This window comes from Schistocerca nitens, unplaced genomic scaffold, assembly GCF_023898315.1.
Source record: "Schistocerca nitens isolate TAMUIC-IGC-003100 unplaced genomic scaffold, iqSchNite1.1 HiC_scaffold_465, whole genome shotgun sequence".
NCBI classification, from domain to species: domain Eukaryota; kingdom Metazoa; phylum Arthropoda; class Insecta; order Orthoptera; family Acrididae; genus Schistocerca; species Schistocerca nitens.
The window spans coordinates 1,506,191-1,518,215 of record NW_026045998.1 but is presented as its reverse complement, the minus strand read 5'-3'; the positions used below and the strand labels follow the sequence as shown (position 1 = coordinate 1,518,215).

At 44.2% G+C, this 12,025-nt stretch overlaps 1 protein-coding gene across 1 annotated transcript in view; it reads right to left on the bottom strand.

Moving 5' to 3' along the window:
* The window catches only part of LOC126232175 (neuralized-like protein 4), a 295,692-nt gene that overhangs the window by 182,111 nt on the left and 101,556 nt on the right, over positions 1-12,025 (bottom strand). The window contains exon 11 of the mRNA XM_049942472.1: positions 820-996. Coding sequence (XP_049798429.1) covers positions 820-996 — 177 coding nt within the window. The remainder of the gene's footprint in view (positions 1-819; positions 997-12,025) is intronic.

Genomic DNA, 12,025 nt, shown 5'->3' with positions numbered 1-12,025 from the left:
GATCGCCACATTGTGTACCGTGATTCGTCACTCCACACAATGTTTCTCCACTGTTCAATCGTCCAATGTTTACACTCCTTACACCACACGAGGCGTCGTTTGGCATTTACTGGCGTGATGTGTGGCTTATGAGCAGCCGCTCGACCGTGAAATGCAAGTTTTCTCACCTCCCGCCTAACTGTCATAGTACTTGCAGTGGCCCTTGATGCAGTCTGGAATTCCTGTGTGACGGTCTGGACAGATGTCTGCCTATTACACATTACGACCCTCTTCAACTGTCGGCGGTCTCTGCCAGTCAACAGAGGAGGTTGGCATGTACGCTTTTGTGCTGTACGTATCCCTTCACGTTTCCACTTCACTGTCACATCGGGAGCAGTGGACCTAGGGATGTTTAGGAGTGTGGAAATCTCGCGTGCACACGTACGACACAAGTGACATCCAATCACCTGACCACGTTCGAAGTCCGCGACTTCCGCAGAGCGCCCCATTCTGCTCTCTCGCAATGTCCGACTACTGAGGTCGCTGATACGGAGTACCTGGCAGTAGGTGGCAGCATGATGCATCTAATATGAAAAAGTCACGTTTTTGGGGGTGTCCGGATACTTTCGATCACACAGGGTACGTTTAGATGTATTCCAGCCGACACGTGTCTGTATCAGAATAATAGTCAGTGTGAAGCTGTCCATTACTTTTTAAGCATTTGAGTGAAACAATGAAGAGAAAAGGTGCAGCCGTTACTTGCGTACTGCCACAGAGCAGACAGGAAGGAAGCTGCACACGCAGGAGCTGGCAGCAGCCGCAGGCAGGCCGCGCACCTACCTCACGTTGGTCATGGTGGAGGGGAACTCCAGCTCCGCGGGGCTGTGCATCGTCACGCCGATCTCGATGGAGCCGGCCCACTTGGTCACCATCTTGTCGAGCCGCACCTCGAACAGCTCTCCCGGCCGCAGTGGCCGGTTCGTCAGCACGACGCCGTTGTTGAAATCGTCCATCGCACTGGGCGGGAGTGGTGGAGAGTCGTAAAAAAAAAAAGCAGCTGCGACTTACCGTTTAACGCACAGTGTCTTCACAACTTGTGAAACAAAAGACAGAAATAAAGACTCGACCTGACCGGGTTTCATTTGTGAAAATTTAATTTTTTTGTGCTAACAAGTTTCGTAAGCCACATTCTGAAGGTCACATACATGCCTGAAGTAAGGAAGACCTGAAATAAAAATTGGCCGAGTGCAAGTAGGACTCCCATTCTGAGGGTTACGTACTATCTTATTATGTTAATTGTGTACGTAGACATCTCATCTATCCCTGTGTAGCGGGACTTTGAATTTCGCCGCGCTACACTCGTTCCCTCAGATATAAATTATACCATCGCAGCTGTATGAGCGCTCGACGGCAGAGAAAATATATAACAAAATAAAGGTAGTAAAATTGTAACTATTTTTGTTTTCTACCCGATCTTGTCTCTTGAGAGCGGAAGCTTAACTTACTTATTAGCTAGTCGTGGTCGGATGAAGACGAAAAAACTTATTGATGTGCAGACGTATTGTGGAAGTTGGTATGAAATTCAGAGGATGGAAGCAGCAACCAAAATTTCGGAGCAGCTATGACTTTTCACGCAGAAATGAAGCACGAGATTTTTGGAGAACAAGACCTGGACACCGCACGAGAGGAGACGTGTTAACCTGGTAAAGGACGAACTCTTATCTACGCCATTCCCCCCTGTTAATCACATTTTGTTATTCTCCGTTCTCTTTAAAATAATTTCTGTAGTGGAAATTGGTTTGACTTTTGCTCAGAAACGCCACAAGGGCTATCCCAACAATAGCTTTTCTGAATCACGAAGTCTGATTTGCGTTTCATTCTTTCCCTTTCTCAAGGTCATTTACGATTTGAAAACCCCTTTTTATTCACCATTTCTTCCCACATATTCAACCTTTTCTTTTCTTCTTTTTTTCTTTTTTATGAACCATTACACCTGGAAATGAGAATCTCAACAATTTTTGTCCTTTATCAATACTGATACTGGCAGGGTAACGGTTCTGGGAATCTGACACTTTGAAGACAGTTTTTCAATTGCATGTTTCGAATTTAAGTTTTCTCTGTAATTTTGTATTTGTTTTCACAAAAACTTTATTTTTTGATGTGATAGAATTACAAATTAACAATTCTTTGATTTTTTCCCCTCAGTCACGCTGTACATCCTCGTTTTTCACAAATTTCACGGTTCGGGTCCTACCAGTTCGGAAGAGCATGTTTACAATTGCCGAAACGTGTGACAAATGACTGCGTCTTTTCACTGCGCTGCCTCAGAAGGTCAAATTTTTTACACCGCCAAGGAATTGTAATCCTCAGGATGCTGTACTAATTTCAATTTGAGATAGTTACCAGTTTCTGAGAGAAGGGGATCTTAACAGTCGGACAGACAGACAACAAAGTGATCCCACAACAGTTCCGTTTCGACCGATAAGGTATAGAATCTGAGGAAAACACAAGCGGGAGAGGAGAGGAGAGGAGGGGAGGGGAGGGGAGGGGAGGGGAGGAGTGGGGGAGGGGGGAGGGGAGGGGGGCAGTTTGGATTCGGGAAATAACAAAGAACTTGATATTGTAACAGAAAAATGCTGGATTATCAAACTCGTCCTTATATGACTCCTAATTACAATACTACTATTTTTAAGTGGCGTCTGCCCGTCCGATAACACCCCTTTTCCTCAGGAACGGGAAGACAAAGCGGTATCTAGTTGAAATAAAATACACTCCTGGAAATGGAAAAAAGAACACATTGACACCGGTGTGTCAGACCCACCATACTTGCTCCGGACACTGCGAGAGGGCTGTACAAGCAATGATCACACGCACGGCACAGCGGACACACCAGGAACCGTGGTGTTGGCCGTCGAATGGCGCTAGCTGCGCAGCATTTGTGCACCGCCGCCGTCAGTATCAGCCAGTTTGCCGTGGCATACGGAGCTCCATCGCAGTCTTTAACACTGGTAGCATGCCGCGACAGCGTGGACGTGAACCGTAGGTGCAGTTGACGGACATTGAGCGAGGGCGTATAGTGGGCATGCGGGAGGCCGGGTGGACGTACCGCCGAATTGCTCAACACGTGGGGCGTGAGGTCTCCACAGTACATCGATGTTGTCGCCAGTGGTCGGCGGAAGGTGCACGTGCCCGTCGACCTGGGACCGGACCGCAGCGACGCACGGATGCACGCCAAGACCGTAGGATCCTACGCAGTGCCGTAGGGGACCGCACCGCCACTTCCCAGCAAATTAGGGACACTGTTGCTCCTGGGGTATCGGCGAGGACCATTCGCAACCGTCTCCACGAAGCTGGGCTACGGTCCCGCACACCGTTAGGCCGTCTTCCGCTCACGCCCCAACATCGTGTAGCCCGCCTCCAGTGGTGTCGCGACAGGTGTGAATGGAGGGACGAATGGAGACGTGTCGTCTTCAGCGATGAGAGTCGCTTCTGCCTCGGTGCCAATGATGGTCGTATGCGTGTTTGGCGCCGTGCAGGTGAGCGCCACAATCAGGACTTCATACGACCGAGGCACACAGGGCCAACACCCGGCATCACGGTGTGGGGAGCGATCTCCTACACTGGCCGTACACCACTGGTGATCGTCGAGGGGACACTGAATAGTGCACGGTACATCCAAACCGTCATCGAACCCATCGTTCTACCATTCCTAGACCGGGAAGGTAACTTGCTGTTCCAACAGGACAATGCACGTCCGCATGTATCCCGTGCCACCCAACGTGCTCTAGAAGGTGTAAGTCAACTACCCTGGCCAGCAAGATCTCCGGATCTGTCCCCCATTGAGCATGTTTGGGACTGGACGAAGCGTCGTCTCACGCGGTCTGCACGTCCGGCACGAACGCTGGTCCAACTGAGGCGCCAGGTGGAAATGGCGTGGCAAGCCGTTCCACAGGACTACATCCAGCATCTCTACGATCGTCTCCGTGGGAGAATAGCAGCCTGCATTGCTGCGAAAGGTGGATATACACTGTACTAGTGCCGACATTGTGCATGCTCTGTTGCCTGTGTCTATGTGCCTGTGGTTCTGTCAGTGTGATCATGTGATGTATCTGACCCCAGGAATGTGTCAATAAAGTTTCCCCTTCCTGGGACAATGAATTCACGGTGTTCTTATTTCAATTTCCAGGAGTGTAGATCTGGTAACGAAGTCTACAGTCCCTCGACAGATCTTATACAGTAGCAGAGGAAACTGTTTATGTAATTTGTTAGGGTACTCAATGTAGGAGGAGGGGTGGTAGGCATACTTTATTGGCCTTTATATTATTCCTTGTCAGTGGTGGATCAAGATGTGCCCAATTGTTATTTGCATTATTTCTTACCGTCGGTGGAAACAGACAAATTAGAAACGGGCAGTATCTGTGACTGACTAGCGCCGTTTACTCGTTTCCGGGCGCAGGCCGAGGCGAGCCCGCGCTCTGTGTTCGTACGATCACTGGGGACTCCAGTGTGCTCGTGTCGGTAACCCTGCACGTGCTGCCCTCCGGTAGCGTTGTCACTGCCGGCATTGACGATGATGGCACAAGCCTATACCTACCGTCACGAATAGAGGACGGGTGAAGGCTTGCGGCACTCGGAAGCCGATACTACGTTTAAAGACGTGGGAGCAATATAATAGAAACATTTATTGTTCGAATTAATTCCATTGTAAACACGAATCGTGTGAACTGAATTCAAACGCTGTGCTAAGCAACGGTAATACGCCGCAATTCGAAGACATTAATGTTACGACTCCTAAAGAAGATACACACCAAATAGACTATATACAAAGACTGATATGCAAAGAGCATTGTACTCAGAAATATTTTTTGTAATATGTAAATTCCTTATTTCCTCATATATACCGTATTTACTCGAATCTAAGCCGCACTTTTTTTCTGGTGTTTGTAATCCAAAAAACCGCCTGCGGCTTAGAATCGAGTGCAAAGCAAGCGGAAGTTCTGAAAAATGTTTGTAGGTGCCGCCACAACTCACTTCTGCCGTCGAATATATGTAGCGCGACACAGGCACAAAGATAAATACTGGCGCCAAAACCTCTGCGTCAGTATATAAATTTAAAAAAAAGTGGAAGACGAGCTTTTTTCTCCGGCCCGAGTTTCGACCACTGCATTTTCATACATTATCCAACGAAGTAAATACAAATTCCGTATTGTTCATCTTCGAATGTAGCAGAATTTCAATGTATTGCGAAAATCCGTCTGGCAAGACTGTTTGGGATGTTTGTCAATATGGTCAACTCTATGTTCTGAATTTTTTCCTACCCCTGAGAAGAGATGGTTGCTAATAGGAACCTGATGAAATGTGAATCACATGCAGTATTCTCTTCACCATAAGAATAATACGAATATAAACATTTTGCCATGTATTCTTTCGAGTTTGCTGCTATCTCATTTAAATCCTGTCTGCCTAATAAACTACGAAACTAGAGTGAGGCAACAGCAAACGCGGAAGAATATACTTATCGTGTCATGTTTATATTCGTATTATTCTTATGCCTAATACTGATACAGTCAGAAATGAAGCACGGCAACTGACTAGATTTTTAAATCTAAGATGATTCTGATTTCTGTGCAGAATTTGATGTACTAAAGAAGCGGCCGCAAAGATTTTCAAACGGAGAAACATTTTCGCCTAACTCGTTCAGAACACGTTCTATCATACGCAGTCTATTATTTGGTTCTTGTTGATCATTATTAAAGAAAGCAGCAGTGTAAGTAACAAAAAATAGCAGTCTCTTGCCATTGTTTCGCTAATGAGACAATTCCTCTCTTTTTTTAATTGTAAGCGGTGTTAGCGAGCACAAAAGCAAGCCATGCCGCGAGCAGCGAGAGACCGTAAACACGCACTATCAGAATGCGACGAACAGTACAGTAATGCATTTTCTGCTTAGAGTGACGTAAGCACCTAGAACAAAGAAATCGGCACTTATCAGATCGAAGCAAAATAAGCAATAGATTCAAACCAGACGAAGCACGTGAAAAAGGAAGGGTACTCGTGACGCATAGCAATGGCTACCTGGTAAAGCTTAACTGCTAAGCTTACGACTCGAACCAAACTACTGTAGCTGTATCGTCATTCATTTGACCTAAATTATGTCTCATATTACAATGGACCAACATTGTTTCGATTTGGAGGTGCGGCCTAAAGCTTTTCTCTCCCCTTGAATTTCGAGTCTCAAATTTCAGGTGCGGCTTAGATTCGGGAAATTTTTTTTTTCCTTTATTCGAGTCTCATTTTTCAGGTGCGGCTTAGATTCGAGTGCGGCTTAGATTCGAGTAAATATGGTATGTATGTATGTAAATTTTCTATACTGCCCCGCTCGCTTGCGTAGCGTGTCAGTAGAGGAGGCATTGTAATGGTAATTTAACTACCGCGCCTCCGCCAATACAAAGATATAATTTACGATTGTGCATGCGGAAGAGCGCTGCGCCAGCGACCGATTTTTATAAATAATTTTCATCTTTTTTTACTTTTGTGTAGGTGTTTGTTTTTAACAACTAATTGATTACTCTCTCTCTCTCTCGTCTTCATACGAAAGACGCGTATTTTTCGGCGCTGTATTGAATGTGCTTTTGGGTGGAAATGAAAATTATATTACAAAGCGAGGTTGTTTCAATAGTGAATCGAGGTGGTTATCGCCGAATCTGTAAATTGATCATGACAGTGACAACTTGAAGAAGTTTTCAACAGACGGAGAAAAGTGAAAGACGGGTCGTCCTAGAAGAGAAATTAGGACAGCCACGAAGACTATATTGTAATTAGTACTGCGTTTCTAACAAGATTACAAGGTAAATTTCAACTAGTTTCTGATGCTATTTCCGTACAGTCGCTTTTTGTAGTGTTGCTGACCCGGTCTGCCATGCACGGTCAAATTACAGCACTATCTCAATCAGTAATACGAAGTCTGCCTTATCCGTAACTTATTCCATGAAAATTCAAAACCCAATCAGATTTTCTATTTTATATTTTCACGGCAGAACCCCGAGGAAAGGAAACACGGCACCGTCCTCCTACCCTCGAGTACCCTAACAAATTACGTAAACAGCTTCCTCCACTACTGTATAAGATCTGCAGTCTCTCTCATTCACCAGGCAGCTCAGCACAAAACCTTGAGGAAAGCCACTTGCAAAAGCGGTCGCAACACTAGGTAGTTTTATATAGTGACAATGCGGTCGACAGCCCTAAAGAGTTCTTCTGACACTGTCTACTTACACGTCAGGCCCGGTGGTCTAGCAGTAACGCGCGTGTCTGGAAAACGAGATATCTCGGGATCGAATATTGACTGGACAGTGAATATTTTGGCCTCCGGTTTAACCTAGCATTCACATCTCGACAGTGTGACGAGTCACCAGTAATGACGTGCGGTTCGGATTGCACGTCGAAGTGTAGGACTCGCTCCCAGGTTGTATAACTGGTGTAGGTTAAGGACAAGAAGTCAATATAGTGACATCTAATGGAAGGAATTGCACCAGGCCACTGAGCCACATCAAATCGCCAACACCACCACCACCACCACCACCACCACCACACCATCACCAAATATAAAATTAAGTCTGTACGGAAGTCTCAGAACATGAGTCGTACTTGCACTTTGTCCAATTCTTTTTTCTGATCTCCTTTTTTTATTTGCAGTTCACATACAATAGGTAAACAAAATAGCTAATTTGTTGTTTAAGCATTACGTCATTCGATTTTAATATTCGTCATGTAATTTACACGATTTGCCAGTTGTGCCGGGGTGTATACACCCTGTACTGCAACTACTTCACACACATTCAAATATTATAACTATGAAAATAATCATTTCTTGACAATTAATGTAATGGGATAGGTAAAAAAAAGATCTACTTGTCACACGACAGTAGGAGAACGCACGTGCGTGCACGCACCTGCCAGCGGTTCCTCTTTCCGGCAGAAGAGTTGAAGGGAGTGGAGAAGGGTGAAGGAAAAGGACTCTGCTGAGTTTTAGGAAAAGGGGTAGACTTCAGAAAAGTCACCCAGAACCCTCAGGTCAGGACGAGAGGGGAAGACTGAAAATCAGTCTGTCCTCGTTGTCCCATCCGGTAAGTCTCCCTGAACTGGGGTTACGGGTGACTTTTCCTCCGTACTCTGTACCCCTTTCCATACACCTCTCCAGTCCTTTTCCTTCACCCCTTCTGCCAGGAGGAGGAGAGACTGGCTACAAAAGTTCTCTCTCTGTGTGCGTGTGTTCTGCCACTACTTGGTGAGTACATGTTTTTTATCTATCCAATTACATTAAACCTCAATTATTAGGAAGCTCGGGTCAGTACAGATGGAAGAATCAAAAGAAGATTAAGAAACATAATTTTCCAAGAAAAACGTGTCTTCAATAGAAATACGATATTAACCTCAAAAACTTTCACACCAGAAAAACGTTTATGATACATGTGGAGCGTCCTGTCATTTGGGTGTGGGATCTGGACTACCTAAATGGGACTCAGAACAGATTACGACAAGACTCACTGGTGGAGAAGAGATACGAGAAGGAATATATAAAAGGTTGCTACAAAAGCCTTCAGTTTGATTCAGTGTCAATTTAAGATCTACCAGTTATGTACCTCTGTAATTCAAAATATAAGGAAAAAAATCATCATCTATAACAATCAACATCATTTTGAAAATTTACAACTAAAATACTAATTAATATACACTATATTAACAAAAAGATCTTCACAGTTTTGCCCTTCCCCCTCCGTCCCCAAGGCCGTTTCACATGGCTTTGTGGGACTTACCTGTGGAAAATAAGGGTTCCTCTTTTCACACATTTCAATCTGGGGCCATAGCAGAAACAATTATTTACCACTGCTGTTACCGATAAACAAATGTGAACAAATGGGACACACACACACACACACACACACACACACACACACACACACACACACACACACACGATACGTTAGTCTCGCTCTTAATCTAAAATGAAAAACAAACCGTGTCATACTACAGTCGAGGGGCATCTTGATTGGAGGATAGGGCGATGTGCACAGTACTCCATGCTCATTCCACAAATCTTACACAACAGAACTGCATACGTTGTAGATCTTTCTCACCCATACACACACACAAGATGAGAGAGAGAGAGAGAGAGAGAGAGAGAGAGAGAGAGAGAGAGAGAGAGAGACACCGTAAGGGGAGGGGGGGTGTACTTCTAGAACACTCGTCAACAATAATTTTATTTACAATTTTCTATGTTGCTCTCTGTTTGTTGAAATTTATGAATGCGTTTTGAAAAACTATTGAACTGTCCAGAACCAGTGAAAAAACTCCAGCCACAGCAAACCAATAACACCAACCCTAACTCTACAGCACCTGACGAAATCGAAATAACTAAACAAATTAAGAGACTTAAAAACAATAAAGCATCTGGAGTAGACAGCATAATCGCAGAATTACTAAAATCAGCTGGCCCGAAGGCTATAAAAAGAGATCACTCAACTAGTAGGACATATCTGGAAAACTGAGAAATATCTGAGGACTGGAAAACTGCCCTAGTTCATCCATTGCAAAAAGAGGGGGATAGAACCGATATTAATAATTACCGAGGAATCTCTCTTCTCCCAGTCACGTACAAAATTCACTCGCAGTGTTTACTCGATCGAGCCCAAGAACAGCTAGAACATAAAATTGGTGAATATCCAGCAGGCTTTAGATGAAACAGAACCTGTCCGGAACAAATTCTTGCTTTAAAACTAACGCTCTGACACCAAAGGATTTCTAGTTACAATATTGTCTGTACATTTGTGAATTTTGAAAAGGCTTACAACCCAGTTGATCGTGAATCTCTTTTCCAAATTTTAAAGGAACAAGGGCTAGATAATAAAACTCTAACAATGATTAAGGAAATGTTAACTGATACTAGATCTAAAGTTAAACTCTTGGGAGAGATTTCTGAACCATTTGAAATGAAGACTGGTGTTAGACAGAGAATGGACTCTCTCCATTACTATTTAACTGTGTTTTGGAAAAGGTAATTACAGAATGGCGAGGGCAAAAGTCGATTCAAATTACAGACCAATCAATCGAGTTAGGTAGAAGTGATGTCAGAGTAGATTGACTCGCCTTTGCAGATGATCTGGCAATTTTAACTAGGGATGTTACCACAGCTCAAAAACAAACTGAAATTATTAAAGAAGTCTCGAGAAATGTAGAACTACAAATATCATTCGAAAAAATGGAATACATGACATGCCATAAACAAGCACCAAAGTTTTTGAACACGAAATACGGAAAAATGAAAAGGGTATCTGAGTTTAAATACTTGGGGAAATGATACAAGAAAACGGCCTGGAAGAAGCTGCAAAGGAAGTTCACTGTCAAATGACGGCAACTGCATTCAGATTAACACAAAATATTTATAATAAAAAATCACTTTCTAAATTCAGTAAACTTACGCAATACAGCACTGTGATCAAACCTGAGTCTCTTTATGGATCAGAAACTTTAATTTGAAGAAAAGACTTAAATTTTTTGGGCACACTAAAAGAATGGCACCCACTGGGTTGACAAAGCAGATAGTAGAATTCTACGAAAACAGAAGTAAGGCTAAAACTGAGCCAATGAAATAGATTGCTGCGATTAAGGAGGATCTTAAAGCAGCCGGTAAAACTCAGGCAGACCTTGCAGATAGGAAAACGTTCAGACAAAAGATATTTGACTGGAAAGTCGGTCAGAGCGAAATTAGAAAAAGGACTGGAACAATGTGGTCTGATGAAAGAAAGAAACTTCATTCTGAAAGGATGAAACAAATTTGGGCACAAAGAAAGGCCAAACGTGACATTGACGGATTGTACCTCGCGTGGTCCTACTGGGCCCATATGTGAATAATAATAATAATAATAATAATAATAATAATAATGTTCCACCACCCTCAAAAAGCACTAATTCTGCTTGACAAACAATTAATGAGGAAACACAAATTTACCTGGTCAGTAACTGATTTGCTCGAAGGTAGGTCAAATTCTATACCCGACAGAACGCACTGAAGAAGGGTACAAAAATAAAAAAATTGCAGAGCTAGCATCGATTGGCCTAAGTTGCGCATACGCTAACAATGATATTTTGCCAATATCACTGAGTCTCTCTCACAAAATAGACAAGTTCATGTCATTCTCAATGGAAAGGAGAGCCCACAGGGAAAGCAAAGAAACAGATCAGCTCAGGGAAGTGTCCCGGCCCCCTCACTTTTTAATCTGCAGAGTAATGACCAGTCGACACAATTGTACTGAGAATTCCCTAACTGCAGATGACCCAGCAGTCTCAGCTCAGGGAGGACTTTCGAGATTATAGAGCTGACACTGCAGAAAGCACTGAGAAAATTGTCAAGTCTACTATCAAACTAACTCCTCTAAGCCAAATCTTTCGAAGACTCGAGTACACGCCTTCGACCTCCGATCTCGAAGCGAAAACTCGACGTTTCCCGCAGTAATACAACACCAGAGCACACAGTTAAACAAACCTGTCGAGTGTGAAACTGGACAGATCTCTTACATATAGAAACTGTCTGAAGGCGGAGAAATAAATTTTGTGGAAACACACAGACAGCAAACACCGAGCAAAACCTACTATCCCGAGAACTGTGGCACAAGTACTGTGCTTCTCTACAGCTGCAACCGTACACAAGTTCAACACAGCTGTGGGCCTTCAGAGTCGAAATTTACGAAGAACATCTCACAAATTCACGGACGGGCTCAGAAGGACCGTCGAAGATCGACATCCCCTCTGCAGCACCGAACGCGAGCCCGGACGACTACTATCTCGTAAAAGGTTCCCCGGTGAGCCACCGAAGAACTGCAAACCCGGTCATCCGCCGGCACAGATAGTGTCCGACGGTACCGCAACAAACTGGAAAACACGGATGGCCCCGAACCACTCGAGAACGGGGGTGGCCCCGGTGAAAACAAACACGATCGGGTTGGGTCACGGGAACGTGGACGACGACAAGTGCAACCGTGGTGCGAGACGTGGA